Source organism: Aulonocara sp. 'chitande type north' Nkhata Bay, linkage group LG15 (genome assembly GCF_057382095.1).
Source record: "Aulonocara sp. 'chitande type north' Nkhata Bay isolate Kocher_YH1m ecotype deep benthic linkage group LG15, A_spYH_male_GT1.1, whole genome shotgun sequence".
In the NCBI taxonomy this organism is placed as follows: domain Eukaryota; kingdom Metazoa; phylum Chordata; class Actinopteri; order Cichliformes; family Cichlidae; genus Aulonocara; species Aulonocara sp. 'chitande type north' Nkhata Bay.
In genome coordinates, this window is record NC_141358.1 from 39,039,464 (window position 1) to 39,065,537 (window position 26,074).

General features: G+C 41.0%; 1 protein-coding gene across 5 annotated transcripts in view; it reads right to left on the reverse strand.

Moving 5' to 3' along the window:
• opa1 (OPA1 mitochondrial dynamin like GTPase) overlaps positions 1-26,074 on the reverse strand; it is a 35,332-nt gene that overhangs the window by 2,733 nt on the left and 6,525 nt on the right. For all 5 annotated transcript variants that reach the window (XM_086263308.1, XM_086263306.1, XM_086263307.1 and 2 more), the window contains 22 exons: positions 25,282-25,335; positions 25,089-25,193; positions 24,719-24,805; positions 24,233-24,346; positions 23,927-24,007; positions 23,748-23,822; positions 23,590-23,661; positions 23,259-23,358; positions 23,024-23,154; positions 22,541-22,613; positions 21,889-21,961; positions 21,686-21,801; positions 20,323-20,387; positions 20,034-20,110; positions 19,060-19,225; positions 17,903-18,055; positions 17,612-17,720; positions 17,243-17,322; positions 16,889-17,029; positions 16,669-16,785; positions 16,367-16,460; positions 15,634-15,744 (listed from right to left, as the gene is read on the reverse strand). In XM_086263308.1, coding sequence (XP_086119434.1) covers positions 15,634-15,744; positions 16,367-16,460; positions 16,669-16,785; positions 16,889-17,029; positions 17,243-17,322; positions 17,612-17,720; positions 17,903-18,055; positions 19,060-19,225; positions 20,034-20,110; positions 20,323-20,387; positions 21,686-21,801; positions 21,889-21,961; positions 22,541-22,613; positions 23,024-23,154; positions 23,259-23,358; positions 23,590-23,661; positions 23,748-23,822; positions 23,927-24,007; positions 24,233-24,346; positions 24,719-24,805; positions 25,089-25,193; positions 25,282-25,335 — 2,194 coding nt within the window. The remainder of the gene's footprint in view (positions 1-15,633; positions 15,745-16,366; positions 16,461-16,668; positions 16,786-16,888; positions 17,030-17,242; positions 17,323-17,611; positions 17,721-17,902; positions 18,056-19,059; positions 19,226-20,033; positions 20,111-20,322; positions 20,388-21,685; positions 21,802-21,888; positions 21,962-22,540; positions 22,614-23,023; positions 23,155-23,258; positions 23,359-23,589; positions 23,662-23,747; positions 23,823-23,926; positions 24,008-24,232; positions 24,347-24,718; positions 24,806-25,088; positions 25,194-25,281; positions 25,336-26,074) is intronic.

Below are 26,074 nucleotides of genomic sequence, written 5' to 3' on the forward strand. Positions count from 1 at the left end.
GACGATGTTATAATATTTATTTATTGTGATTACTGACAGATTTATTACTGCTAACACAAACTCAGCTCTTTGCAACCATCTGCACAGACAGCATGCTAACACAGAGTGACCCAAGAACCCAGAGTGATGCTGAAGCTGACTGTATGCTGACACCAGCCCAGCAGCCAGAGCCTGAACTTAACATAACAAAGGCAGTGATGACCAATCTGGACTTTAAGCCTCCGTTTCTACCTGTTCATGTTTCTAAGGTAGAATCACTGTGAAGATTGCTTTGAAGTCTCTCTGTGAATGTGTTCATCTTTGCGTTGTGTTACTGGCTTTGTGTTCATACTTAAATACTAAGAGAAAGTACGTACGTGTCCTCGTTAGGATGGGGATTTGTGTTGGCGTGTGGAGATGTGACCTGAGATTTATACAGTGAACTGGTAATTATGCCACTTTGGCTTTCAGATCATCGTACATGTGAGGAACATAACAGTAATTAATGAGTTGTGTGACGAGTAATTAAATAACGTACTGCATTACTGTTAAAAAAAAGTAGCAGCTAATGAATTCAGCTTTTGTTGAGTAATACAAGTTATCTGATTTGTCTTTCTCTGTTACATATACAAAAACTATAACTATGTGGACAAATACTGAGCTTTTATTTGCTTGCAGAACTTTACTGTGATTTCCTGTGCATCAGCCAATTTTCTTTAAAAACTGAGAATTTGATTTCTGCAGCTTTTGCAGTTAAGAAAACTAAAATGTCAGTAAACAGAACCAGGATGAGGTGGAGGTTTAATAAATCTGCTCTCATTCCTGTGATATACCTCTACAGTTAGACACTTCAACACATTCTCCACCAATACACCAGATGGTCCCCTCTGACAGTGACAGCAAAACCTCAAGGCAGGCCTCCTTCGCACATCATGATGACGGCTTGTGTACCCATTCCCGGTTAGCACGGACCACATCAAAGCTCTCCCTCCCCAAAAAAATACTATGTACCTTCAGGGCAGACACGAAGAGAGACACCGTAACAACAACATTTCACATCAATGGGGGTCTACTGAAGAAATAGTCACTCACTTCTTTTCGTGATTAAACTCCTATTGTCCTGAGACTGCGTAAGACGAGCAATCCTTCCACCCAACGTGTACTGTCACACGAGATGAGCGAGCCGTCTAAAGCGGACTTAATCGCTGATTAAACAGTGGTGGAAGGAAGTCTGCGGGCCAGCGCGGGAGAAAAGGAAGCCGTGGCTTGCGATGCCAGCTGTACCTCCAGGCCCGGCTGGCTGGCTGCGCAGCTTCTCTGTCACCCTTGTTAATCTGTCTGGATCTCCCCCAAGCACAAACTCAAACATGAGCTCTGAAAAACAAACTAGCAGTGCACTATATTGATCAGTCAGCGGCAAAGAGATCCAGAGACGAACCATTGTCGATTGTTTTCCTACGAGGCAGGCCGCAGAAAACACGGCTTTTAAAAGACTTTTAAAGAAGATAAATCACTGAGGCTTGGACCCCGGAGCAACAGTGACCAAAGTGTCCATTTCACATCAGTACAAAAGTGATAACTGCGTGCGTGCTTTGCAGTGAAACTAAATATCACACTCAGGCGCTTGTTTGCAGCCCCCCCTTTGAAGGGAGCATGGCTGCTTAGGTATCCTTTCCTTGATTGATGGGAAGAGAAACAGTTGTTGGGAGAGATGAAGGCACGCCCACACTTATGTCCTACAAAACTGAAAACTGGCAAAGCTGAGAAGTCCTGGATTACAAAAATAACCTAAAAAAAAAAAAAAAACACAGACACACACACACACACACACACAGGTAGGCAGAACTGAGAAAAACTGACTGACAGCCAGAAAAGCTTGGCTGTGAGACGCACACACCACCCAAATGTCTTGAAAACCAGCAAGCGCTGCACAGTCATGTCACCTCCACCTTTTTTCACCTTCCCACACATTTACCGCTGGCAGGTGGCAGGGAAAAAAAACGAAGGAAAAAAATCCCCGGCCTTTGATACTCCGTTAACACACTCGGGCAAAATGGCAGGGCGTTAGGGGGAGATTACAACACCTAATGGAGGCATTAAAGGGGGCCTGTCGAGGTGCACGCTGACAAGTCGCTGCAGCAGGTGTGGGGCTGAATGAAACCTAAACCTCTGGTATGCCATTCGAACACGCAGCGCACAACAAGGCACGGCTCAAAGGCTGCTCGCAGAGTTTGGCTTCACAGGCTGTGTGTCCTGACCACAGGACAACATAACTCAATCCGACCCAATAAGAACGGGATTAGCAACATCTGTCCGACGTGAAGAAAGAGATGGGAGTTATGGGGTGAAGGGGGAGGTGAGGGGGTTTTGGCTGGTGTCAGGAAAGGAGGATACTGGCTGTCAGATCATCAAAAACTTGGGAAATCCCCTGGCTCAAGCTTCAAAGCTTTGCAGTGGGTTTAGATGTGGCTGATGATAAGGTGCTCTATAGAGCTTCAGCATTTCAAATATAGACTGCTTAGCACAGGTCAAACATTAAGGATCCTTTCCAGCTACCAGGCAGAGATGCTGAGCTCTGCTAGCTCACTGGAGGCAGCAGTGGTCTAGAGGTGAGATTAGGGGGTTTGCGATAAAGAAAAGACACTAGTCTAATTTCCCGAACCGCCTGAGAAAGCTTGGGAGGGTGAAATCCACTCTTCTATAACACCTGCTGCTGAGGCAACTGAAAACCCATCACTCATCCAGTGGACCACAGTATTATCTAACTCCTATCAAGTTAAGTAGATGTCATTACTATTCAGGTGTATTTAGAGAATAATAGTGGTAGAGAGCTGCTGAATGCAACTCTTTTTCGCTGCCTTGGGGGCGAAACGGTAATTTGCCGGTCACCATTATATTTTGGAAATATTCGACAATGGCTTGTTACTGCATTACAAATGCTATTCAAACTTTATTTTAAGACTCTGACATCTGGGCCTGTAGGGAAGCTGTCAGAGCTGGTTTGGTTGATTATGTTGTGAAAGGGTTACAGGCTTCACGCCGACAGTTTGTTTACTCTGTTACAAATTCATTGACGGGTTTGTAAACTTAAAGCTTTTACCTGTGATTCTGCTTAATGTTTACGCAGAGACAATGTTCAGCCCGCTTACTGGTCAGGACGGGAGCAACAAAAGTAAACACAGGAAGCAGGTGCTGTGTTCTGGACTATTGGACAGCATGAAGAATTTACATTTACAGCTAGTTGCTAGCCCATAGAGCTCTTTAGCTTGCCTCATCCCAGAACAAGAAGCTGTTTTTAGCTCATACTTACAATGTACACCTGGTAGTTGTTCAGATCGAGGTCGGAGCACGTTCACACCATAAACGAACCGCTCCGGAGACCCTCCGAAGGGTCTCAGTGCGGCTGTTCTGGTTAGCACCCGAGTGTGATTACTGTCTTCACCTCTACGCAAATGAACTGCACCGAAGAGGAAAACAAACCAGTTCGATTTAAGCAGACTAAACACCACAGACGTGAAAACACCTGACACATGGAATAGCAGGAAAGCACTCTGATAAAACAGGCTGGTTGCTTGTAAAGTTAGATCCGTGTAAAAAAACCAAAAGCATACATGAAGTGTAATGGCTTCAGGTAGACTGTAGCGGAGTTTGCAGTAAAGCAAAACGTTGATTTATGAAGTAACTTGCTGTAATTCATCAGTTCCACTTGCAGCCATGCTCAATTAGCTGTACATCAAATAGCCATATATATTTTATTTAGACTAGATGTAGATCAAAGGAGCAAAGCCCATTTACCATTCTCTTAAAGCAGGATGCTTAACGACTTTAAAATGAGCAGCTTTCAGGAGCCCAGGAGGACACGGGTGGATGTGAATGGCATCTTTCAGAACAGCCAATATTTTCTGTGGATAGAAACTGTGAGGAACAGATATTTATTCCCTCCTTTACCATCTGTTTGCTACCAAAGGACCGGATAAAAAAAAAAAAGGCCACAACAAGGCTTTCTTTTCACCGTCCTGTGGAAACGCAACAAAAAAAGTGGACAGAGTCACCATTGCCTGTTCCACACTGAGCAGTGGGAGTAGCGATCTAAAACTCAATTTAAGCGCCTGTTTACCTAAGAGATGAGCCTCAAAACACATTCATTCAACCGCTCACCCCTTTATCTGGTCATGAATATTCCCATAATCCTCTGGCCTCTATCCCAGAGGCCCCTTCTTTAAGATGCTTGGTGGTGTGTGGGTTACCAAGTGTGGAGGGACTGGCAGACTAAAAGAAAGACAGGGGAGCCTTTTCCGTAAATCCTCTTTTTCAAGGCCTTCCCTCGGCTGATCTCCACATGAAATGATATCTCATTCACTCTCACTCTGTAGAAACCCCTAAGCCTGCCATGGCTGAACTGCTGGCAGAAGGACTGATCCCGAAAGCCTTTAATTGACCTGTAATTAGACTGTGTGGCCCTGCTGGACAAGTAGCCACCACAGAGGAGAGAGAAAAAGACCTGGGGGAACTGCAACTTACTGTGAAGAAGGAGGGGAAAAAACCTAATCCCCTTCCTCTGGGATGTGGTCACTCTTCTTCATTCAATGTGAAAGGGAGGGAGCAGTGAAGAAAAGATGGCTGTCGTGAAAAAAGTGGCGACAGAAAGATTTCGCTGGATGAGTTTGGCGCCAAGGTTCAGGCTTCTTTCGCATGCCGCTCTGACAGGAGAGCAACAGTTTGCAGAACGGCCACTGGAGAGAGTGGCGTGGGGGCTTGGTTCCTGTCCCGGCCTGTCATCATTCACGAAGAAACTTTTTATAGCTCATGACTGCCAAGGTCATAGTGTAGGTGGGGACAGCGAATATTTAACTCTCTGGCCTTTCCTTCTCCGAAAGCTGATCTCTTAATGTAACAAACAGAAAAGCCATTTTCCTCAGCATGCTATTGCTTGATTTGTCACTAAATCTGGATAGTCACGCTATAACAGAAACTGGTCCATGGGAGACCCCGGGAGTGCCGGTATGTCAACAGCCCTAACGCCATGTCAGTGACAGAGCAATGAATCAGCCCTCGCACTTGAGTCTCTTATCTAGAAAACAGATGCCTGTGAGAACGCAGTTTAACCTGGGGAAAGACACAGAGTGGTCTGAACAGGTCAAAACGTGGGGTCAGCCAAAGGGCAGTCTAAATAAAAACAGCAAAATGCTTTGAAAAGAGCCAGGTGATGACTGCTGGTCAGACTTTTAGTGCAAAAGATTGTAAAACTGGGGACAAATTTGGAATAAATTTGCATTTTCGATGGCTTTAACTCTACGGTACATAACAGACATATTAAAAATATATCAGGAAATTCTATAAAACAAGTCTGAGACAGTAAATCTGCTCATGACTCATGGTGTAAATCACAGCTCGTCAGGAGTAGACGTTTTCCGAGACTCACCTCGTGCAGTCAAATGGAGGCCAGTTGTGAGGCTAAGTGGCAATCAATCACGAGGATCCACATGAGCCCGGGGATGTGAAGCAGAGTCTGGCTAAACTGATATCTTGTCATGATTCCTCAAAGAAACTCCCCTGCACTGAATCAGCCACAGGTGTGCGGCTAAGGTTAACTGCCAATGAACTCTGCATTAAGCACATGCAAGTAAGACGGGGCCAGCGTTCCTCATCCCTTTTCCACCCTCAGGTAAATACATGCTTCCAGCTGCTCTGGACTCCACACACCTTATATCGATATAACACCGGAAAGACAGAAAACGCCTAAAATACCTTTGAGCCACAAAAACTTGGTAACTTAGTGAACTGCAGGTGTTTTACCTGCAAAGATGGAGAAAGTAGCACCGTTTCCTCTTTTAGTTTACAAGTATTCTTGTAAAATACGCTGCTCGAGAATCCCTTTTATTTATAAAAAACACTTATGCAAACCAGCCGGCATAATAGATTTTTTGGAAACCTAATGATTTCATATTTGCGCCTGTTTAGTTGGACCATTTCCTTGCAAGCTCTCCAATCAATCCTACATTACTTTTATAATAGTATAATGGAAACAAAATGCATCATATTGGCAACAAATCTCTCGCATTTGCACCACATTTTTATTTTGCTATACTGCAACACAGAATCCACAACAATAAAAATCCATTATAAAAAACAAAAACAGAAAACTACACCATGTGCTGTTTTAAACTGCCTACAAGAGAGAGCGTATGGTTTTCCTATTACCTCATTTTAAACAGCACCTGATGTCAGAGCTTGGTGTGTGCATGTGTGTGAGTGACACGGCGATCAGTGGGAATGGCTCCCCGGTGGCCAAACTGTGCTGGGAACATGTGAACAGAAGCCTTGCTTTTCCCTCCCATCACCACACATCTTTCTCTTTCCTATTTTCCCACACTTAACTCTCTCTTTCCCTGAGGGGAATGAGAGATGGCTTCACAATCTCCTTCATTTTTCCCCCTTTTTTTGTTTGCATCACCACTTCCATCATCACCTCTTGCCTGGTTGTCATCTAAAGCACGCAGCTTTTTTTCCTGCTTCTGTAGTCCATTTGATTTATTCACAGATCTTCTATCTAGGGAGGATATTTCCAAGCAGACAAACGGGTGTTACGACGCTGTGGTCTGAATAATGCAGTCCAAAGATTAACAACAAACTGAATAACACTGGAGCTGTTTTAATGAATGAAACTCAATTTTTTAATCTTGTACTGCTTGCGTTTCTTCCTCTTTTTCTAAATTAAACGGTGATGCAAAGGTAATTAAGTCCTCTGTCTAACCCTGTTTAAACAAATGCTCATGACTAATGATCAGCAATAACAACAGCTTGTCAATCATATGATGGGCATGCCTGTGTGTGCACAAGTGTGTGTGTGCAAAACAAAGATTCCTGGTGCTTGACATGGGAGGATGGATAGATGGATGGATGGATGCGCCAGAGTGCAGGAAGGAAGCGAGAAGTCAGCGAGGAATAAAGGGGAAGAGACAGATGATGGGAAAGTGGAAAGAGAAACAGGTCTTGACTTTGGTAAACGGTGGCAGCTGGCTGGTGGGAGAGCTTTGATAACAAGAAAAGAAAGAGCACAATGAAAGAGAAACCAGTAATACACAGCAGTTGGAAAAAACTGTTGATGGTATTATAGCTGGAAGTAACAGAAAGGAGACTTGAAGAAACAGTTAAGCCGAGCAAAGGTAACGAGGGAGTAACTGAAGAAGCAATCCACTTTATTGTGGTAGGAAGTTCAAGCTAGACAGTTTCAAAAATTACCTTGAAAAACAAGACAAGACGCGTTGAAAATCAGCTGGCATTTATGTAAAGATAGCTAGTCTTATTAACCACTCAAAACGCAATTGTGAACCACTATTCATTCACACACACACACACACACACACACACACACCTGGAGCTATTTGGAGTTCAGGAGGAGGAGAGGGGGAGCTGGGAATCAAACCAACAACCTTTTGATTGCTAGGCATCCTGAACAACGGCTGCTCTCCGTATGACAACAGCAACAATCAGCGAATATTACGGGGAAATAAAACTCCCTCTAATAAAGCAGATATTATGGAAAAACATCTTAGTCTCTCTTCACTTGTACTTTACTGAACAAGTGAACAAAGAGAGCTGTCAAAATGTGGAAAAACCAAAAAGGATTTACAGATATCTGATTGTGCCTCACAACAGAAAAGCAGTAAGTCCCACAACATTTACCAAACAACATGAAATGAAATACACAAAGTACTGCTTCATATTTGCCAGTGTTATGACAACTTCTAGATCTACTGTTTGTGTACTTGATGCTCCCAAGGAGAAAATGAATCATCTGGCAGTGACTCTGCAGTCTGAGGTTTCCTTCTTTGTGGGGGGGAAGAAAAAAAAACCTACTTGTAACACTAATAAGACTCCCGGTTTACAAAACCACACTTCTGACTAGTGTAGATGCATTCAGAGGCAGTTAGAGTTAAGGCAGGATACCACAAACAGCTACACACGTCTGATTGGTGATCAGATATATACAAAACACAAACGTAGTACACACAGTACGTGGGAGGTGACAAGAAGCTTTATACTATGTAGTTGCCAGTGGACCAAAAAAAAAAGCTTTGTTAATAAGTGAGGACTAACATTTAAGAAAAAAATAGGAGTGCAGAAAAGTCTGTCTGCAAAATCACTGGTCACTGTAGAGCATGGGTGTCAAACATAAAGCCCTGATACCGAACTTCGTCTGACAAAGATGAATCCAGCCAATGGGAAGCTTCAGAAAAAGGTGAAAGAGGGCATACAGTTTGGACTTTTAACTTTTCACAAGTTTTACAGCTTTTCCTACTGATGACCTCCCCCAAGGCCATTCATACTGGACCAAAGTATTTAAGTAATAGAGTGAAGTAATTGATTTTTTATATATTAAGATATCTCAGGAATTAAATGTGTCGTTTAACTTATTCACACTGTCAGAAGAGGGAGTCAGATCTGGGTTGTGGAGGCAGCAGTTTAAACTCAAACATTCCTCATCCCAGCCAGCTGAGGGACATAATCTCTTCAGCCTTTCCTGGGAATGCCAGAGGGGAGAGTCCCAGTTGGACATGTTCAAACCCCTCACCACACACATTCTGACAGTTCCTAGACAGACGTCTGAACCACTGCAGCACGGTCCTTCTGATTTGCTGGAGTAACAGCTCTGAGTTCCTCTCTCTGAGCCCAGGCACCGTTTCTGCTGCTTGTATCTGTAATATTGTCTTGGTCGGCCGTAAAAAAACAAAAAAACAAAAAACAATATAGTGGCAGTTCTGTCTTCACAACAGCAGATCAGTACAGAGGCCACATCACTGCAAACACTACACAGAACTGCCTGTAAATCTCATGTTCCACTGTACCCTTGCTTCTGAACAAGACCCTGAAACAGTTGAATTTGTCCACTTGGGGCAGCAACTCATATTTAAACCTGAAGTGGGCACTCACCCTTTTTCGGTTGAGAGCCATGGTACACGCTGCAAGAGTGTGAGCTTGTGGTTGCCATTCAATGAAGCCACCAGGCCCACATCCTCAGCAAAAAAGACAACCCGAGATCCTGAAATCTGGAAGGTGCTGGGTTTCATGAATATAGTCAGTGACAAAGGGCAGCCCTAGAGGATTCAAACACCCGCTGGGAAAGAGTGTGGAAATGCTGTGTTCTGAATGCAGTTGTACAGAGATTAAAAATTATTCATGGAAATTGGCAGCTGTGTTTATTGTAAATGTTCTCATTCTGAATAAAAAGACACCTCTGACCGTGTGCCATTGTAGTTTGACATAAAAACATAGTTGAGGAAAAAGCTAGTTAAGCATCTTTAATGATTGTTTGTGTGCAGATCTGGAAATATGTCTAATTCTAAACAAGCTTCAATAGCAGCAGCATTAATTCCTAATGAATTATGACCTTAAAGTCATAAAGAAAAGCAACAGAAGCACCGCAAAGCTTTGTACAAGCAACAGCAGCAACAGCATGCCACCACCCTCTGCTCCCCTCTCTTCTGAATGAGGGAACATGTGCACACAACACCTTAAGATGATACGTCATCCCTTACAGCAGGGGAGAACAGAGGAGCACTTCTCAATGAGCCTTCCCTAATCACTCTGGAGGAAGCTGCTCAAAAGAGGACGAGGGGGAGGAGATGAAAGGAAACGAAGTGAGCGTGAGGCTGAGAGGGCATTCCGCTGAGCAAGCCCAGACAACCACAGCCTCATTGTGTTCGGCTTCCACGCGAGAAAAAGGAGAAAGTGACTGCATGTGCAAACACGCAAAAACTTCACACATTAGCACTGTTTTCAGAGCACCTTCTGTTGACACCTTTCATTCCACGACCCTCAGCTAACCCTCGTGTCACAAAAGCTCAAATCCATAATTTTCCACACGCTCTTGCATTTATCAGAGCCAATGAGCCTGCTGCTGAGGAGATGAACTTAATGTAAAAGGTTATTCGGTCCCAGGTGTTCATCTGAATCGACCCCTCCCAAAATGTGTCAGCAACCAAAGTGTGAGACTGATTGATTTTGTTGTCCAAGCAGCGTGAAATGCCTAACTTCCCGTGTAGTGACAATCATGAGCTGTCAACATGGATTCAAACTTTAAAAAAGGAAAGAAAGACTAAATGTGTTTTATCATTTCTCCTCAAAACAGTCAAACACATTTGTGGTGAACACTGTAATCAATTATTCAGAAGTTTTACGTTTAAAGCAGAGATGCTCAGTCTTGTACAAAGGAATAACAGACAATAAGTTCACAAAAAAGATATCAAAGAGTGATCAAATACATTTAGAAAAATCAAAAAATCCCAAATAACAGATCCCAGAGTAGTCATGCATCGCTAGCAAAGCTGAGCAATACATTTTTTTGTGCTTAAAAACGCCACTGCAGCATGTTCATAGATAGAGTCTAGTCAGTGTTCTGTTAATGGCTTATTTAATGAGTCACAAATACACAACAGTGGCAGTACAGACTTACTGCAGTTTCATTACTGTTTACGTTCAAGTTCTGCCATGATGGCTAACACTGGATTGGTGGGTCTACTGTGACTTTTTGAGTTGGAAATTGAGTTGAGGGGGGCGTTGCAGATGAAAATACCACCTGGGAACTTGGAAATTCAACCGTAATGACCAAATCTGAAATATATTATTACAAACAACCATGACCAGGTTTTAAACTCGCCAACTAACCTATTAAAAATAAATAAATAGGGATGTAATACTGTATGTTGAAAAAACCCATCCATTTGTGGAGAAATATGAGTTTTTAATCTTGGGACTGAAAATATTTTGGGGAAAGTAGAAAGGAGGTGCAAATGTGCATTTCTATTTATATATTCAGGGACCAGTGCACTGTGTGCACGTTCTTCAACAATCTGACAAGGTAGATAAAAAGCCACCAATGTGGGAGTGACTGCTGGAATCTGCTCCTTCCTGTTCCAAAACAGCCAAACTGGCTCTAGGAAGAAATAAAAAACTGTTCCACCTTCCATTTACACACCGGATTTCGATTTGTGGACACTGCAAGCAAAGCAGTATCTATTATTGTATGATCTACTCTGCAACATAAAGCGCCTTGAGGTGACCGTTGTTGTGATTTGGCGCTATATAAATAAAATTGAATTGAATTGAACTGCAGATGTGTGGTGAAATAACGAGTCTGCATTTATACTAATAATAGTATCAGATGATTTTTTTTAAGTATAAAAACGCATGAATACACATGAAGACACATGAATACACTAAACTCAATGTTAACATAAACATTAAACACCAACTCCTTGAACAGATCTGTGTGTTACAACTGACAAATATCTCACACAAAACAAAGTGCTGACATAGAAAAATGGTGCAAACTCACGACATTAAATACGACATTCACGGCTTGATAAAATAAAAGCAATCCTTGAAACAATGTGGTACAGTGCGCTGTCTATAATCAGCCACCACAGTAGCTCTAACAAGCACAGACACATGCAAACACACTCAAACACATACACACTGCACTACGTTTCTATGAGGGTCAATGAAGCAGCCAAGCGACAGCCCAGTGGTCTCCTAAGAGGGCTCTGCCTGCACATTAGGCCTGGGCTTTGCTCCAGAGACGGCACTGTGCCATACAGCTGGTCCGGCACACGCTAACAAACACACACACACCCCCGCTTTGCAGCGTACTATTAATTAACAGAGTTTTCATGCTCTCCCTCACGCACACACCTGACCTGTATTTGTAACCTGAGTGATCGTAGGTCTGTCTGCGAGTAGGGGCAAATACGAGTTTAACAGCAGTCCACCCCTGGAAGCGCATTTCTGCTTTTAAGTGTGTTTATCTTTTCTAATGTCTCCCATCTCTCCCACTTTCTCTCCTCTCTAACCGGAGAGGCTATAAAGGTGAAGGTGAGCCCTCCTCTGAGATTTGCCCATTGTGTTTTTCTTTCCCTCTGCCAAGGGAGAAAAGTGATAGACAGGATCAGGTGGATAGATTTTAACAGAGGCAGTGAAATAGGGTCAGAATGACCCAGGGAGTTGGAGCCAGGTTAAAAAAAAATAGCTGGATCAAGTAGCCTATGGTATCAGCTGGCTGACCTGTGGGGTCAGGCCATAGTTTGGGCCTGAGGCAATCTGACCTGTTGTTTCTAAAAGGTCTGGAGAATGAAGGAGAAACGATATTGCAAAGAAAAGATGATTTCATGATTGATGGAACTACATTGAATAAGGCTGTTTCACACAGATGCAGACAAAAAAAACAAACAAAAATCTTCTCCTGTCGAGAACTGCATGTTTCGGAAGGAACCATGTGTGATTCCTATCATGTGTTCTTAAATGTAGTAACCGCCTGATGTTGCTAAAGACAGATTTAGGGTCTCCTAACAGCGGAAATGTCCTTAAAAGTACAAAGTAATCACTACCTGATACTTCTAATTAAGAATGCTTAAGTTGGGTTTTATTAATTATGCTTTGCCATGTCCAGTTACTATATTTGCACGAGTGAAAAGCTTCTGCAAAGGAAACCTTTATGATGAGCCTTTCAGTTAAAAAAGGAACCAAAAAAAAAAAAAAGAAGAAATCTTTGCCCAGAGGAAATTGAGGCATGTCACCAACTCAGTCCATAAGCCACGTGGTTCAGTCTAGACTCAAGGACCCACATACCCACACACTTCGGTCTAGGCTGTGTTACACCGAATGCCCTGCGCAAAGTGTCCGACAGCTAATGACCCAGATCCTCCACTCACCCACTAACTCAACCTGACAGACTGACAAAGCTCAAACTCTGGAACATACATTTTATTAGCAGGAGGAAAAGAAAAAAAATTGACATCACTGTAAAATTAGGGCTGCAAAAGGGCGGCGTGCTGTGAGGTACATTTCCAGCAGACTGCAATGTTAGGCTGGAATGTTAGTTATGAGTTACAACAAAATAAGTGGTGTTATATTTCAGTCGGCAGTAGAGATAGGAGTGAAGGGAGTGAGATATGAGGAGTAAAATGCAATAAAGAAAACTGCATCTCATGGTCAGTGGTTCATGGTGACTCACAGAGCATTTTATTCTGTTTACATTTACGTTCATTATACCTTCAAATTACAATAAACAGATTTGTTTTTCCTGATGTCAAAATTCCCATCTGACCCTCCAAATGATGGCTGCTTGTATTGATGCAGATTTAAAGAGTGAAGTAAACACTTCACTACAAATAATTCATAAAGAAACAAAATAAATGTGTGTGCATGCACAGGTGTGGTCCTACACTACATGGTTTCTTAAGAAATTCCAGACACACTCCTACATCTATTAGTGAGGACAGTCTTTCCAGATGGAAAGTGGGGATGTCATGTTTGGAAAAGTTTATGGATCCACTTGCCTTATAGAATTTGCAAGGCCAGGCAGGTCTAGACATGGCTGACGGTGTGTGGAATGGAGAGGGGGCTCTGTGACAGAAAAACCCTCAGCAAAAACCTCCGTGTGTGTTTCTGTCTTCTCTGAGTGCCTCTTAATGTAGCATGACTATGCCTACTTAAATACTGTACATGTGGTCTGCTGTTGTTTACATGGAAGGTAATAAAAGCACTAATGTGTTTTTGACAATCAGAGCTTACATGCAACATATGAAAGTCAACAAAATCTAAAAGAAGTTGACAGGAGAATGATTCCTGCAAAAACTGACTTCACTCTAATGTGTGTATTTGAGGCACGTATTGTTCTTTAAACTCTGAGATCATGCAGGCATTTGCAGTGTTTTAACACTGTGCTTTGACTTGGATTAAATGTGAGAAAATTACAACTTAAAGGCAAGTGTGTCTAAATTGTTGTGTACTTCTGTGGTGACAGGAACAGTCATTATGCATGCGCATGCTCGTGTGTGTGTCACAGATACTTCTGAAATGGCAGCAAGCCATGTGTGCCACTTTGCAAACACAAACTGCTTAGCAAGCAGAGCTTCTCTGAATAAGACCAATGCTGGAGAAGACTCATTGCACCAGCTTTTAATTAAGAGCCTTCAAAAGGCTGACAGGTAAAAATTAGCAGATATATCGGTCCACCCCCGAGAAAAGTTTCCCAAAACTCACTTACAGAGGAGATACAGCACATGTGCACTGCGTCGCTGTAGGAACAGAGTGTCTTATTTTGTAATTAACATCAGTACGAATTACTTTTGAGAACGAGTCATTTTATTTGCAAAAACATATCTGTGCTTAAGCAAGAGCAGTTTCCTCAAAATTACAGAAGGAAAGGAGGAGATGGGTCAATCATTAATAATCAGTTCTTGCTAGAGTCCAAGTGAACACTTGTGCAAAATTTAAAGGAACTCCCAGTAGGCGTTGAAGAGATTATGTGCACAAGATTAAAAATCTCTTCTGGGGTTGTGTCAGGAAGGGCGTACCACGTAAAACACAGCCAAATTAAACGGGCAGAGCTAGGCGCTGTGGTTACCCCTTATCAGATTGCTGAAAACAGCTGCTTCTTTTTTTTAATAAAAAGTATAAATTTAAATACACTTCTATTATTTAGCTAATGTCTTAATTTCTTTGTTTATTTAAGCTTAATGTGAGAGCATCTATGGTGCGTGTTGTCATTTATATTAACCTACTGTTACTTGATGACGACTGATATAGATGAATTAACCTCAGCGATTTCTCCAACCCTTTTTAGTTTTAAAATGAGAAGCAGTTTTATTAAACTGAACTATTGCCTGAGCTCCTCTCCATCTCTACTCCTCAAAGACTCAGCATCTCTTTTTATATCCAATCATGTATTTGAACCTATTACTAATTCAATAAATTAGTTCTGAAATGTTCCACGTGATGCGTTTTTAAGAAACACAAAACTTTTCTGGTCTTTTCTGTTATTCTGTTTCCCCCGTTTGAACTTCTCATTGCTGTAAAAAATAAGCTTACATATAAATAAATATTCCTTTAAATAATGTTCTTCTGCTTGAACAATTCATTTGTACGTCTTTGTACATTTTTCAAATAGAAACAGCTTTAAATGATTTACAAATATTTTCTGTCTGCTTTTACCTACTTCTTAGAGAGCATCCTATTTTCTAGGCAACTGAAAACAGGCCTTTTTAGCCGGCCTGTACTGTTAGCTTAACTTAAATGCAATAATACTGCCATACTGGACTAATCAATATAAATTCCTGAAGCATCACTGCCACCTACTGATGACTCTAGGATTTTATAGAATGGATCCACGTGCTTAATATAACGTAGTTGACCTGAGTGGTCAAAGTAAGATATGCATACAGTACGGTGCAAAGGTTTTAGGCAGGTGTGGGGAAAAAAAAGAGAAAGTTTTCAGCCGAGTTCCTTCAAAAACTGTGTGCAAGTGTATCAAGAAGAATTGATGCTGTCTTGAAGGCAAAGGGTCGCTACACCAAATATTGATTTCATTTAGATTTCTCTTTTGTTCATTCACTGCATTTTGTTGATTGATGAAAATAAATGATTAACACTCATTCTTTGTTTACAGCATTTTTTTTTCTTACCTGGCTAAAACTTTTGCACATTACTGTATATAATATCTGATAGTGTAGTAGGTTAGCATGCAAACTACTGTGACGCTGAGTTAAGAACTGTGAAGTTTAAATAGGAACAATCAGACTCAGCAGGTGTTTCTTTATAGCCTTTGTGTATCTGCAGTGTATTTTCTGCTCTGCAAGTGTTTGTGTGTCTTACTGAGATCCTCAGCCAGCTGGACTCGGCGGCCAGTTATGAGTTGGGTCTTCTTTTCCATGTCTTCTCCAAAGTCATCCAACACTTCCTTCACGTTTTTCTCCAATCGGCGCACTGGCGAGCACGGACACAGAGACAGATACACAAGAAACAATAATAATCAATGCCTGGCCCAACAACAATGAAATGCACTTTTCTGTCGATCTTTTGTTTTGATGAATCAAGTTATGAAAACACTTTATAATGATTAAAAAGACTCGGAGAAGGACTGTCACTCTCACATTTGTCTTTACTTTATAGATAATCTGGATAACTACTGGAACCTTGCTAAAGGATATAAAAATCACTAAGCCCAACAATGAAAGTGCAGAGACGACTTCAGTCAAACATTTCTAACCAACAGTGAAATCTGATCTCAGTATCAGCTTTGGGGATGGCGTGCAACTAGATTCACTGCACTGCATTTTTCACATGTTTCACACAAAGTACCACTGATGGAACAACTTACTCCACCAGGAGGGAAAAAATCAAAAGGAGGAAGTAAAATTCCTGCCAATAACCTGTTGGTTTTACAAAAAGATACAAGAAAAACAAACCCACAGAAATGACAACTACAAGGCTGAAATCATTAAAAATAGAAGGTTTGATATTCTATAGTTTTACCTTTGTTCCATAAATAGCTACAACTGCTGTTATGGAAATAACATAGCCCCCAGCCCCAGTCCACAGTGCTCACCTTCAGTGTTGGTAAGTTGCTGTCGTAGAGTGTTGGCTGTTATAACCAGCATCCTCTGTATCCTCCAAAACAGCACCACATCATTGCACTCCAACTGCAGAAACAAACAGGGATATCACATTTTTATTTTTTATTTTTGGCCTGGGACAGACACAAATCAAGGGTGTGTACCCGCTAGGTCTTCCGCCTTCAGTACACAGGGTGCCCCAGAGTAAAGTTACATTTTTTCCAAACTAACCCTGACCTCAGGTGAAACTGCATAAATACATAAAAAAAAATAAAAGACAACTCTTTCTACTTACCTCAGAGTCAACAAAGTGTCTCTGGTAGTAGTAGAAACCCCTCTTGCAGAGGTTGCAGTGTGACAGTGCCTTCTGTAAGAAGTGTCGCCGATAAAGCTGATGCCACGTATCCTTGATCTGAGCAAGTATGGAAATATTTCACCAGTTAACAGAGGCCAAACATAAGTGCCAGGTATTGCTGTTACAAAAAAAATGTTTGGAATAATCCGTTCCATCTCACCAGCATCGGGTCAACTTCTACACTCCGTGCCTCCAGGTTCTTCCGTACTGTGGTGACTTCATCATTAGCCAGGTAAGCCGTGTGCTCATCGTGCAGCTTCAGCAGGCGGTCCAGCTCATTTTTTGTTTCATTCCGAATATGCTGCAAGGTTTAGAAAAGCAAGTCTTCACTTCAAGGAGCATTTGAATGTAAAATATTACATATTTATATGTAAGCTCTACAGTGTGGATGGAATTAGACCATTGTGTAAGGTGATAGCTTTTATTGATCTTCCACTTCACAGCTTCAAAGCTCCTTATAAAAACTACTGCACCATCACAACTATGACTTCTGAGGAAATCCTGCAATTCTGACCTGATCTGGTGTACGATTCTTCCAACTCAGCCACCTCTCCTTCCAGTCTGGGCCCACCATGTCTTTGATTACTGATTCAGCTGCAGGTCGAGAGCAAAGAGCAAAACAGAACAAAATTAAATCATACGTCAGAAAAAACAGCATGCCTCATTGTGGCAGCAAAAGCACCACAAAAGCATGATCACCTAAAACCTGGTCAGGACAGGTGTGTGACTGATGTCTGGGACAAAAGTAAGAACCTGAAACTGTGTTGATGTGATTCCAACTAAAAACCAAAACTACAAAGAACCATAAAAGTCTACAAATGTTTTTGTGTGGTTAAGACTGCGAGGAGAGTTTTAACATATGACCCTATCATAGCCAACGTACTGTCTTTGAGGCGTGACTGCAGGGTTTCCTCCATGAACTGGATTGCTGCATCCCACTGGGGCTTGTCTGTGATGGAGCGGTCTTCGAGGGCATTGTGCTGAATCACCCTCTGACACAACCACACACAGAGGTACAAAAAACACATTCCACTTGTTAGCATCAGTGCTTCTTTGCATCACGACTACATTCTCTATGCTGATGGCATCTCATCATGAAATTCTGTCTGCTCTGGGAGCTTCAATAAACAAGTGTGCACTTTCTGCTTGTGAGGGTATTTTACTGTGTGTTTACCAGGCTGTCCAGGGCCCTCTCATTCCACTTATGCCTCTTGATACTGTCATCCTTCACAGCCTCCTTCAACTTGTCAAAAATGTCATCCTGGTCTTTGCCTTTGTATTCAGCCATGAAGCGGGCAAACTCCTCCTGCAGTGTCTCCCAGGCAATCTGACAGGGGCAAAGTATGCAAAATATAAGGAGGGAAAAGGGGCTATTAGAATAAAGCCACTGCTGGATTTAATTGTTTTTACAAGTTCTACAGTCTGTGTTAATCGAGTTAGAGTCAAGATACTCATAAAAAAAAACAACACACAGCAAAAAGAAAAGAAATACTAAACAATAGAATATGACAGTGAACTAGGGCTGTGCGATATGACCAAAATCTCACATCCCGATATAAGACATCTATCGTCCGATAACGATATAAATCACAAAAATGTAACATTTTTTTTGTAAATTCTGTGAATCTCTGGCGGCTCTACTTGCGTGAAATGTTTCCAGCTGGGCGTTGTGTAGCTGGAGTCGAGTTTTTTAACCGATGCATGAAACGATACATTTTTAGACATAAATTGTAACGGCCGCCGTTTTCTTTGTGAGTATTTATTACACGGCGTGCTGCGGGGAAAAGCCTGTTCTAACGTTTGAGTCTAAGGTCTATTTTTTAGCACCCGACGGCTCTTTTTTGCTTCTCATCCATAAACTCTGCATACTCTTTCACGTGATTCAGTTTATTTTGAAAAGTCTCAACAGGATCTTGAGCTTTATTGTGAAAGGTTTATGTGGAAAATAAACAAGCGGACACGTGACGCGATGGAGTTACCATTGTTGTTGCTAACGACAACGCATAAATACAGGCGCTTGTCTGTCCGTAGTGTGGTTATATTAAATATAAGAGAAAGAGAGAACTTTAAGAAATTAATATAGCCACTACAGTGACCATCAAAACGAAAAAATATTGCAGTAAACAGTTTATTTTTGCGACACCACGAAACAAACGATAGCGTAAAATTAAACATAGACGTTTTTATATCGTCATCCGATATATATCGTTATATCAAACAGCCCTACAGTGAACTCACCAAAATGTAATAAAAAAATTCTTAAAATAACAACAATCACTTTAACTGAATGAATCATGATATGAGCTGACTAATAAAGCAAGTGTGCTGCACCTCCAGTGCTTTGTGCGGGAGCTGCTTGTCAGTCCACTGTTTGAGCTTGATGTCTACAGTGGTGTTAAAGGTACCAGAGTCCATTGTTTGGGCAGCAGGCAGGTAGATGTTCTCAATTACATGGGTGGAAACACGTTCCCACAGCTTTTTCTGTAGAATAGATTCCCTACAAGAAGGAAAAAAAACAAGTCAGTTCTGAAAGAGATGTGCGCCGACTTGTACCAAACTTTGTAGCTCAATAACTCTAACCCATGTTAAGATCTTTTAGTTACAGATAGAAGACAGACAAAAACACAAAAAGAGTGCTTTGGACCAAGGTGTCCAGCTGAGTGCAGTTAAGTCGTCAGCCGGAGCAGGAAAACAATGAGCAAAGAGGGACGCTCGACTGTAAACTCCAACATCTATACTATGACCCTGTTAAAAGCTAACAGCATCCACACTCTCCACAGCGACGCAGAACAAAACCCAGGATTCCCCCGAGTCCCAAATCCCGCTGAGACCAGGGAAGCGTTGCACTTATCTCATTTATCATAAACGCAGAGCCATATTTCATTAGGTCCCCTTTTGTTCCAGCTAGCACTCCTCACTGTCAATAAGAGCCATTTCCAATAATGCTGGCTGGCTGCTGGCTGGCTAACAGGGCCACCCCTGCTCCTGTCCATGGGCCATTCATCAGATTATTGATCAGAGAAAACTGATGCCACGCACACAGGGGATTCCCACAACAGCATGCATAGATCTCATTTAAGCAAGGTTTTACTCATTGTGGTATTCACATACAGCTACATGCAGACAAAGATCTGCTTTTTAGCTCATGGCTGGTTAAGTACTAATGCACATTTTAACACTGCTCTTTCCCCATAACATGAAATATCATTCACCTCACAAACAACTAAAACTAACAAAGTCATTGAAATGATGGTGAGACCAACTAAAGAATAATAAATCATGATGTTAGTTCAAGAGGAACTTACCAGTGTTGTGGAGTCACCTGACTCAAACTAATAACTTCATCCAAGATTTCATTTTTAGCCTTTTCAAACAGTTCATTCTGCAAAAAGATTAAATACTACATTAAAAACCTTTAATGTAATTTTAAATTACATTATGCAATTTTAACATATTAATAAACTCTTATTTCTTAAGGACATTTTTTTTTAAAAACACAAATGTAATTTATAAAATATCCATCACTAATGAGCAAGCTTGCTTTTATAAAGAACTATGTGAGAGTTCAAAGAAATGGCTGTTTGTGTTTCCTACCCTGTCCAGCTCTCTTAGACGAGGGTAGTTGTTCTTCCATTCTGTCTCCAGGTTGAATCGTGAAGCTGGTTAAAGCAGGGATCATGAAAAGGAATATTTAAACAAACATTTTCAACTTCAATATGAACAAATTTCAATCTTACGTGGTTTAAAATCACTGCACACCTGAATGACCCACAGGAAATAAACAAATAATCCTGATAAGAGAACTAACTGGTAAAAACTTCCATAACGACAGTAATGCAATTGTTGGTTTAGTGATAAAACCTCTAAATAAAGAGCAACTACTGTTATCATCGATTACATCCACACAGTTCTAAAGAGGGACCATCAGCATTCAGACTGGATGGATTGTATGAAAACTGTTTTGTACCTGATGAGGGTCACTTAGTCTGAGATGTTGTGATTTAATAAAATAGTAGTAGGTGAGACAGTGTGCAGAGGCTATAATATATTTTTAAACAGTCTTACACATGAAACGTGACATTATAATTTTAATATAGACGGCAACATCATAAAGCTCCAACAGACCCTAATCATCAAATTATCTAGTGCTCATTCTTCTGCCTGGCTGAAACTGAACACTTAAATCTTTCTTTCTTTTTCACCATGGAGATTATGCTCCATCCTTTGACAGATCTCGATCATCATCAAGCAATGAGCCTATACAGAGAGAGCCTGGCCTTTTCTCACATAGCATGATATGACGGCAGCCTTCAGTCACCAGATGGTGTTTATTCTCTAATAACAGGGGATGAGGGTTTTGCACACTTACTCTCCCTAACTGGTCTCTGGGGAGGAGGGAAGATGGGGCCAATCACACAATTTTATCAAAAGTCAGAGTTTTACCTCTCGCGTATGCACACAGAGACACACTAGCACACTGAGCTTCTTGCCCCTTTCCACAGCTCCCTATCCACAGTGGAGATTAGGCTAATTGCTGGTTTGTGGAGATGTGGTGGCGCCAAGAATGGAGGATGGAAGCTGGCTGCATGTGATTTGATGGGATATGGATCGATGCTCAACACAATGGACCTATGGGATGTGAAGTCTCATGGCCATAAATCTCTTATGCTGTTAGCAATGAGCTTGAGACTGTCTAGACTAATTGTAGTTGGAAGTCAAGACAGAGGGGGTGGAAAAGTATGGCAGAGTGGCTGAGGAAAGCCAATATAGGGAGACTGAAAAGAGTAAGATCAGCTACTCCTTTTACTGTTAATCCTAACACGCCTATTCACATTATTAACATGCACATCACTGCAAACAGATCTGACCATATAAATGTTTCATTGCAAACAACCAATCTATATGAATCAATTGGTTCTTTATAGGATACAATTAAATGCTGAAGGTGCTGTCATACCTTTGAAGACATCAGCTTGTTGCTCTACAGACTCCCGCACCATCTTCCAGAAGCAGTCAGCGACGGCCAGACTCAAGTTCTTTGTAGTCACCTGGTGAGCTTTCAGCATGCCGTCCCTAGTTGTGCACACAAATTATTTCTCAACTCTGGAATTACTTATTTGATGAACTTTTAGAAGCTGCATATTAGATGGTATAACTTGCCTGAGTAACCTAGAGTTCTGAAAGAAGTCCTCTTCATAGTCTTTGATGGAGTCTATGCTTTCAGCACTGCTTCCTGGACACAAGCAATTAGCAATAAAAAGTATGAGCAAATAATTTAACATAAATTAGCGACTATTCTATGCAATGCTGTGTGTTACATAATGTATTTCTATCAAATAGTGGCCGAGTCTTTTATTTAGCCCAAAGGCAGAAGGCCTTTATTTGAGAGCAAGCTTGTACTAAATGTAGCCTTCATTTAGTAGAATACGTGTCATGCTCATGTAGGAAGGCTTGCTGCTCTGCTCCAGTTCGCAATTTAAAAATTACTGCATTTGCATTACTGCATTTCTCTGAATGCATCACAGAAAACAATGACTTCCTTATGGCAAAGATGAATGAGACACCTTGTGATTCCCTGCACATGTTCTTTGTTTTAACAGCAGGCATCCCTGAATGCTTTCTGCTTCCCTCACACAGGGAGGGTCATCTACCTGGCTACCTACTTCACCTGCTGTTTAGTTAAGCTAAAGTGGAGATAAAACATTTTAAAACAAATTTCTCTATGGAAATGTGACATTATTGACCTAAAAGTCATCATTAAGGGACACAAAAATAAATGTAGCATGCTGGAGTTCACAGTAGTGGACGTCACCTTTTCCTGTTACAACAGCAAAGTAGCCCAGGGCTTTCATGGGAAACAGCTTGCCTTCCACTATTTGCTGAATCTGAAAAAGAAGATGGCAAAAAAAACCAAAAGACAAATATGACTGAAATTCTCTATTCTGTTGTGTGCACACTGTTTTCTGAAACCAGGTGCTGACTTGCCAAGAAAATCTGGTTAAACTGTAAGGATTTAGCGCCCTCTTGTGGTGTAGTTGCAAATAGCTCTAATCACACTGCAATAATTGCATGACGAATCAACATGATCACTTTTAAGAAGTCATTTTAACACGATGAACAACAATGTCATGATAATGTTTTTTTTAGGTGTCAAGAATCATTAGGCAGACCTGTATTTTTGCCACTACATTAAGAAATTAAAATAAAATAAAGCTTTCGAAGCTGTTAATAGTATATCTTTTACCTATAAAGTAACTATTTTACAACATTTTCTTAGATGGCAAAGACTAGTTACTCTGCTTGGGCTGGCCAGGTTCTTCTCAGCCAGGTCCACTTTGGTCAGGACAAAGATGGTCCTCTTTCCCTGAGGGTCCATCTGGCTAACCAGGTCTGTTACAATGCTCCGCTCTGCATCCACACTGCCATCTGGACAACGAGCAAGAGGGTTAGTCCACGTAGAGATCACCTCTTCTCTCACTTTGATATGTGCTGGTTTTATTACTGTAAATGGAAACATATGCATATCTTACCCTGAATACAGAGGATGATTGCATTGGGGTTTTGCATGTAGGCCTTGCTGATGCTGAAGATGGTTTCCTTAGTGTCTGTTGCCATGCCCGCAGTCACCGTCTACAAGACATTAAATAACTTTTTAAGACTGCAATTTTCACAAAAAGTGAAATAGTGACTCTAACAGCAACTTCTACACTTTAGGAAAACAAATAAATTTTTGATTTTTTAAAAATTATCTATTACATATTGGTAAATCAATATAAGGTAAATTATAGAAAAAAACCCAAATGAAATCCTAATACAGCCAAAGGAATTTGAAACATTATTATACGCAGAATATAGACTTACACTGATTACACCCGGTAAGTCAACGAGTACCATCCTCTGGATGCCAGGCCCTTTAACGCTCAAGGATATTGTCTAACATACAGAATAGAAAACATCATTTCATGAAACACTGCAGGAAAAAAAACTTTGTTTAATCTGAGTGTTAGTATATGTACAACCTCAGAGCTGACTGTCTGTCCTTCCTTCACACTTTTCCTCATCCTCAGCTCAATCTCATGCCTGAGAGCAGCCAGCTGTGGGACACAGAAAGAAAGAGCACAATAAATACTTTAATGAAACAACTAGTTTGAAGTTGTAGTTTCTATCAAATGGATGGATTGAAGACTGTGTCACTTACATCTTCCTCTTTGGTTAGGTCAAACTCTCGGCCACTGTCCTTGAACATGGCCACGTGGTGAGGGCCTTCACTTAATGTTACCTACACAACATAAGAGTTTTTATGTATTTAAAAAAATGAGTCAATGTTGGTTTAACTTCCCAGAATGCTTGTGTGACAACACTCAAAAACATCTTTGTTGTTCCTTATGTAAACCTGTTTATGATGACATTTTCTGACCATGTTGTGAAAAAATATTCAATTAAATAAGGGCCATATAAATATGAAATCTTTCACACACACGCGAACCACACTGGCCACACACACCTTGACGGGAGAGCGTGTCATCATCTCTCCTGAGCCCCTGGGAAATATCCTGGCTTGTGCTATCATCTCGAGCACGCTGGTCTTTCCAGCACTCTGATCGCCCACCACAACGACCTGAAGCACAAGTTTAGGAAGAGGGTGAGACCACACAAAGAGACAGGGAAAGGTAAACAGCTCAACCAAACAGCGTTGGGATAATGGAAAATGAAACAGAAGGCCTTCTGTGATCCAGTAACAATAAATGCAAGTTTGGCAACATATTTACAAAGTTTTGATGCACACTCAATCATCCACGTAAGGAAATCCCAAAAAGTTGATTCGTTGATTAACAGAATCAACCTTTCGGGTATTTAGGAAGTTGTTTGTTGATTTTTATGAGTCAAGCTATCAATTCTAACACACACCCACGAACACACACAAAAATGACACAAAAATGTTGTTTCTTAAAAAACACACAGATGTTCAACAAATAAAGCTCATATGTACCCTGGGTAGGTGGTCCTGGGTGTTGTAGTTGGCATCATAGTCCGACAAGACATCCAGGACTTCAGAATACATATCAATAAGGGATTTCTACACAAGGAGACAGAACAGTAATTAATTATCAGTCTTTGAGTAATTAGCTGTCACAACAAAGAAGAGCTGGAGAATAACTAAATCTATGAAAGGCAACACTTTTTTTTATCATTAACAGATATTAATCATAATAAAATGTAACTGCCCAACACTCTGGGACCTATCTGGAAAATATTCCAGATATCTGCAATGCTCACATCTGAAAAAGCAATCCCAATTAAAGTAAAATCTAGACCAGGAAAAAGAGAATCTGTATGTGTTTAATATGTTCATAACCCACCTTCACTTTCCTTTGGTGAATGCCCTTATCATCTTTTTGCAGCACCACTTTCCTCAACTCTTTGTTTTCCTTCTCCAGTCTCTCCAGCATGCGCTGATATCTTAGCTAATGGACAAATAGCAGTGTCAAAACTAACAACCAGAAACATTTCAACATTTACATTTAAGCAAGGAGAAAGTCACAGCTACTGTACCTGAGTGCGCAGCAGCTCTTCTTGGAGCTGGTCTAGCTTTTCTTTGTCAGATGACTAAAGATCACAGAAGAGACAAAGAAAAAAAAAAAAAAAAAACAACAACAACAAACGTTAATGCTTCCTTTCTCTTCTGAATACAAGAGCTAACCCCACGACTCTCACAGAACACCTTCAAACAACTGAACTCCCACCGGCATCATAAAGGCTCAATCCGTGCATTCTGTCTACGGAGAGAGTTGAAAGTCAAGTTAATGCAAGAGAGGAACACAAATTTCAGGCACATACTATCATTCTGGCATCGCTCAGCTTCAATCAACACACTATGATTCACAAACAGGCACAAATCACAGAGTGAACTTAATCACAAATTCACTGCCATTACAGCTTAATTTTAATGATTGGACAAACTGTATTTTATTTTGTATATTATATATATGCAACATGTTTGGAACAATGAGATGTGGGACAGGAAGCAGGAGGCACAGCAGACATGGACAAATGATAGAAGAAGAAGAAAAGGAATTTAAAGACACACCAAACTATTTCATTAAAAACCATTTCTATACTGCACAACAGGGGTAAGAAATGTTCTTCAACTTACATTCTTGCAATACATAGCAAAGATTTTTGAAAAGCTAAGAGATCGCTTCATTATTTTTAAGGAGCTTTAAGGAGCTCTTAAAGAGCTTAAGCGTGTTGATGAAGTAAATTGATAAAGAAAAGTTAGATCCACTCATGAGAGTTTAAAAAAAAAGTGTAGCTCACACCATGCGGCAGGCTTCACTCCACTCCA